Source organism: Lathamus discolor, chromosome 2, assembly GCF_037157495.1.
Source record: "Lathamus discolor isolate bLatDis1 chromosome 2, bLatDis1.hap1, whole genome shotgun sequence".
Taxonomy (NCBI): Eukaryota; Metazoa; Chordata; class Aves; order Psittaciformes; family Psittacidae; genus Lathamus; species Lathamus discolor.
Window position 1 is genome coordinate 81,042,315 of NC_088885.1, and position 6,058 is coordinate 81,048,372.

The 6,058-nt window shown below is 37.2% G+C and overlaps 1 protein-coding gene across 1 annotated transcript in view; it reads left to right on the forward strand.

Annotated features, from left to right (window-relative positions):
- CDH12 (cadherin 12) overlaps positions 1 to 4,589 on the forward strand; it is a 225,002-nt gene extending 220,413 nt beyond the window's left edge. Inside the window, exon 12 of the mRNA XM_065669300.1 lies at positions 3,599 to 4,589. Within this exon, the coding sequence (XP_065525372.1) occupies positions 3,599 to 4,098 (500 nt within the window). The 3' untranslated portion in view covers positions 4,099 to 4,589. The remainder of the gene's footprint in view (positions 1 to 3,598) is intronic.
- Positions 4,590 to 6,058: the final 1,469 nt, after the last annotated feature.

The following is a 6,058-nucleotide window of genomic DNA, read 5'->3' on the forward strand; positions in this document are numbered from 1 at the left end:
AACCAGTTTTCAGTGGAAACCAAACCATATTTTTCCTCTGAAAGTTAGTTCTGTTGGAATACCTTTCTTGAAAGGTTACTATTTTCAGATTATTACTAAGGTAGGCAAGTCCTACTGACAGTAACAACAGTAAAGACTTAGTAAGGGCTTTTATTTAATTCTTCATGCCAGCTTGAGTAAAAGAAGAACAAAGAAATGAGAGAAGAGAAAATAATTGTATTGTAGAATGTGATTGGCTAAATCCATGTAAAACTTTACAGGAACACTTAAGTTTCAGGCAGACATGGATTTCATAAGGTGGCATCGTCATTTATGATGTAAATCATTTGATCTACATTATATTTAAATATTGCCTTATTTACAGCATGCCCAAAGCAGTCCATATTCACATGCACCCTGCTTGTAATATAGCCTTAATGAGCTGATAACAAAATAAAACCAACTTTGTAGCTTATACGGGCACAATGTGGGTTGCAGAAAGCAGGCTGATTCTTACAGATGCTAGCCTATGCTGCTTCTTGGTACTAGCGGGCTTCCTAGATCTCATACTCCTTATGTAGGTCTAATGCTTAGGCAAAACCAGCGGCAGACTCAGAACATCATAACAAATGGATACCTATTTGCATTTGGAGGATACAGTAATTTACCACATAAGGAAATAAGTAGAGGCTCAGGTTTACATTAATGGCTTCTGAGTAGCAGTGGGTAAAAGTCAGAATTTATTTTCTGTGTAAAAATTTTCCGTTGTGAGAAAAATGTTTCAAATCAGAACAAGAATGGCAAATGTTCATACTTCCCATGGAATAGGAATTTATGACAAATACACTAATTTTGAAGATTGTTAAAGAAAACCACCTTAGGTCAGTTTTTCAGAAGTGAGAATAATGCTGTCCTCTTTACTATAATTCCTTGGGACTACGTTTTTTTTTTTTTACATTTAGGGGTTTCCTGGGTAAAATCAGTCAGGAGTAAGCCTCAGCATCAAAGAAATTCCATTATGAATAAGGCTTTAATGTATTTTCACAAGAAGAGGTAAGTCAGAGTGTGTTGTAAGTCAGGACTCCCAGGATGTCTAACCTCTCTGTTGCAGAGCAAAGTGCTTAGAAGCCCTACAGACAATATCTGTTGCAAAGCCTTTCAAGTTGCCACCTTTGTGTCCAGCGATCTGGACAGCATGAACTACGCAGCAGAGAGCTAGGTTCTCTTGGTGCAGAGGTCATATAAAATGGCAGAGTATCTGGGGAAGCAGGAATACTCGAAAGTCTGAACTTCCCCCAGATTTGCTAGGTGATCATAGAAGCCTTCTACAGAATTGTGTTTATGCTTCCCTAATGGTTTGTTGAAATAAATACACTTTTATTTTATAAACCCAGCATATTCAATCACAAACAATTGAGTCAAAGGACTCCCTACCAGCTCTGCTGCTGATTGATTCTCTTAGCATATACAAAACTAATGAAAATATTTTAATTCCTGGTTAGTGCAGAATGCCAGACTGAATTACTGAGATTATATTTAGAAAAGAGGGTTTGGTCCTTCGATAACCCCTTCATTCCAATCAGCCTGGCAATATTACCCAGAAAAACTAATGTATAAATAATGAGATCTCCAGTGCTGTACATAACCTAAGAGAATGGCGTTTATCTTACATCCAGATGTTCTCCTTACTATTCCATTGATCCATATAAAAATGCTTTTGGATTTTCATTTCTTACTGTGAACCTGGTCTGACATAAATTCGTTGAAATTGCATCTGAAATCATTCTCATTGAGCTTATTTCTACACAAAAGACAGACAACGTATTGCTAGAATCAGAAGTTATTTTAGACCACACAAGTCTGACCATGGATTTATGATCATTGCAACTCCTGTATTCATTATTATGTCACTTTACCAACAGCACTTAGAACACTGTTATTTCTACCAAAGGCAGCTAGGGAATTAAAAATAACAAAAAGGCCAGTTTACTACAAGCATATCTTGCATTCAATGAAATATATCTAAAAAAAAATAAAAAATAATGCATTGAAAGAAACCCATAAGCTGTTTGCCATTCATTTACCATTTGTGAAAAAACCAGTATGTAAAATTCTATGTTACATAGAATCATAAAATCACAGTTGGAAAGCACCTCTGAAGATCATGTAGTAGCTTTGCTGAAGTTAGGATAAAATTAATGTACTTTTCTGCCTTCATCTGCCAGTCAGCTCATTGTAGAAGGCTATCTATCTGGTGAGTTAAGCACAATTTCACATTTGTAAATCCATGCTGACTACTCATAATCTACTTCTTGCTCTTAATATGCTTAAAAGTGGTTTCTATAATGATTTGCTCCATCATTTTCTTCAGGATCAAAGTGAGGCTGACTGGCCTGTAGTTCCCTAGCCCATTCTTGTCCTTCTTAAAGACAGAAGTGGCACTTGCTCCAGTCCTCAGAAACTTCTCCCAGCCCCCAACACCTTTCAATTATTATTGCAAGAGGCCTCACAGTGACATCAGCCACCTACCTCATCACCTGTGTGCATCCCATCAGATCCCATGTGCTTGTGTGTCCAGTTCCCCAAACCTGATACTCTTCCATAAAGGATAAGTCTTTCTTTTTCCAGACTTTTCCTATGGTCTCATGACCTGGGATTCCTGAAGGACAACCTTGCAAATAGAGAGGCAAAGAAACCACTGAGTAGGCTGGCCTTTTCTGTGTCCTTTGTCAACAGGTCCCCTGCCACATTCAGCAGTGAAACCACATTTTAACTTCTTTTGTTGCTGCCATACTTGTAGAGGCCTTTTTTGTTGCCCTTCCTTCCCTTGTGAGATTCATCACCAGATCTGCTTTGACTTTCCTGACTGCATCCCTCTATGTTCAGATAGTCACTGTATATTCCTCCTGGCTCACCTGTCGCTGTTTTCACCTCTTATATACCTTTTTTTTACCTCTGAGTTTAGTCATGAGCATTCGTCTATGCAGGCTTTCTGCTGCCTTTGCTTGATTTCCTGCTAATGCGGTTGGACCACTGTTGAGCTTGGAGAAGGTGGTACTTGAAAATCAACCAACTCTCCTGGACCCCTTTTCACTCCAGAACCATATCCGTGGGATTTTTCAAAGCAGACCCCTGAAGAGACTGAAGTGTATGAAAAGCTAAAGTGGGATTATTTTTTCTCCATTTCAAAGATTCCTTTTTTTTTTTTTTCCTCTTTAATACTGTGGGGATTTTTTCTCTGCAATGTGGAAATTTGGGAATTTTTTTCTATTTTACTGTGGTAGATATTTTAAAAGGAAATCCCATCTCTGTCTCTGAACTAAAAAGCTGAAGGGCTGTACAATCCTACTTGTCTGCAAAGCAGGCCAGTAGGAAAATTATTGTTACTTCCTTCGGCAGCACAGCAAGCAGTGAGGAAAGTTAGACTCACACATCAAACAGCAAATGACTTTTCATTGGCTAGAGCACATTTATTTTTAAAAGAATAGTAGGAACATATCGCCTAAGGAAAAATGACCCTTTGATTGCTTGCAGCTTTCAAAGGAAGAGATAATGATATGTCATCAGAGTACCAAATTATTTCTGTGCATGTCTTAACTTCCGTTTTCTCTTATTACAGTCATTGTGGTACTGTATGTAGCGCTACGAAGGCAGAAGAAAAAGGACACCCTTATGACCTCTAAAGAAGACATCAGAGATAATGTTATCCATTATGATGATGAAGGAGGTGGAGAAGAGGACACACAGGCTTTTGACATAGGCGCCCTGAGGAATCCCAAAGTGATTGAAGATAACAAAATACGCAGGGACATAAAACCTGACACCTTGCGTTTTTCACGTCATAGACCACTAGTTGAAGATAACACAGACATAAGAGATTTCATTAATCAAAGGCTACAGGAAAATGATGTAGATCCAACTGCACCCCCTTATGACTCCTTGGCAACCTATGCTTATGAAGGAAATGGATCTGTTGCAGAGTCTCTCAGCTCTATAGACTCCCTTACTACAGAGGCAGATCAGGATTATGACTATCTGAGTGACTGGGGACCTCGCTTTAAGATCTTGGCAGACATGTTTGGAGAAGAAGAAAGTTATAACCCTGACAAAGTCACTTAAGTACAACTACAACAGTGAAATAAAAAGTAAAGCAACCACAAATTAGAAAGATAAACCTAAGCTTTATATAGGACAGGATTTGTTTGATTATAAAATAACTGTTTTCAGCAAGTTATTACACTCATCATACTGTCAGTTTTGGTTTGATCTGCAAAGGAATGAAAAAAAAACCCTGCAATATACACAGTTTTTTGTTGTTATTTTGTTACTCTGGAATTACACTGAGACAAGCTCAGGCGTACAAAGTACAGTTTACTGACCTGACTTAGAAAGAAGATAGCTTTCTGGCATCATGGTGGAAGAGTGGTAGCTTTTTCGTAATTCCACTAAAGTGCCTATTGAAACTTTTACTGTTTAAGTAGTAAAGAGTCTGCTGTGATGGTGTTACAAAACTGAATGGTAAATTGGAGAAGAACTTTAAGACAAGAAGCAATAGCAACATGCTGACTTCTTTTGGGACAAAAATGGAGATCACTTCCTGGAGTGTATCTAACGACTAAAATGAAGGTGGGGGTGGGGGGTGTACATGGTGTTTGTTTGGGGGTTATCTTTGGTTTTTTTAAAGAAGAAAGCAGTATGTCAAGACATCATATATCTTCTTCTGAAATTTCACTGAAAATTTAATTTAAAATTCTATTGCTCACTCTGAAGATGTAAAGGCCAGTTAAAGGAAAAGATCTTAGGATACATCAGTGAATATTTAAAATGTTCATGCAAATATTACATTTTTCCAAAATAATAAAAAGATGAAGCAGCTATTCCTTTATGTGAAGAAAATTTTCATTGGCTACCCCTCTTCTTTTAAGACTATTATTAGAAAATAAAATGCAGAGGGTTTTTTTAAGAATATTATGGTATTTTTAGTACTAAAACATTTTTCCTGTTGTATCACTAAACAAGTACATGTAAAGAACTACATACCAGTTTTCTTTGCAATTAGGTTGTTACCATGTAGGTACCATAGGCATACGTACCATAGATATAGTTATTTTTCAACTGACCATCTTCTACAATTCAGCATACCATTGTATTTCACTGTCAGACCCACATAAAACATTTTAGAAAGCCTTTTGAGGATGGAAACCATATTAATTTTGGTCTTGACAAAGTAGTAACAGAGACAGAAAAAAAATACAAAACAGTGCGTTTGTCCACACTTTATGTACATACCCATGCATTAATGCAGCTGTACAGGTAACAGAAGTACAGATATGTGCAAGGCATTATTCCATGAAAGATCTCTTGCAAAACTATTCCATGTGACTTCTTCTCATGATCTAAATCACATTTTGTAAGACAATCTATAATGTCTCCTAAAGTGCGTATATCCTTATATTCTCCTTCTAAAATCTCAGCAGTGCTATGCAATCTGCTAGAGCTTTACTCGTAATTAATGGCACTGTCAAGGTCAGCTCGAGTCTTTCATGAATCAGAAGTCTTTTACTCACCTCAGGTCTACAGCTTACCTTTCTGCAGGGCTGAAGAATTAATAACTATCAGATATAGCTAGCTCACAAGTCTGATATTAAAATTCATAAATTTCCCTTTACTCTCTTGGGGAAATGTAGAGGTATTTCAAAGTTGTATGAAGTAATCTCCCAATGAGACTTTATAAAGTGTATAGTTTAAATAAGTTTTGGGTCATTCAGTACAGTAAGACAGGGCTGCATTAAAAGCACTACTGGCACAGCTTCTACCAGCAAAGTCCTGAGGATGACACAGCATAAGGTAATAATAAAGTTTTGTGGGTTTTTTTTTTTTGTTTTGTTTTGTTTTTTATTATCAGAAAAGGTATCCTATATTCCCTGAAAGAAAACTAAGTCAACAACAGCTCTCTGCTCACTGGACAGAGAAGCAGATGGAGTGGTAGGGCCCATTTGCCAGCATAGCAATTTTCATGTGGAAGCTGATGCTTTAATTTAATGTTTTAACGTCTTGACAGCATAGCAAAGGCAGCTCC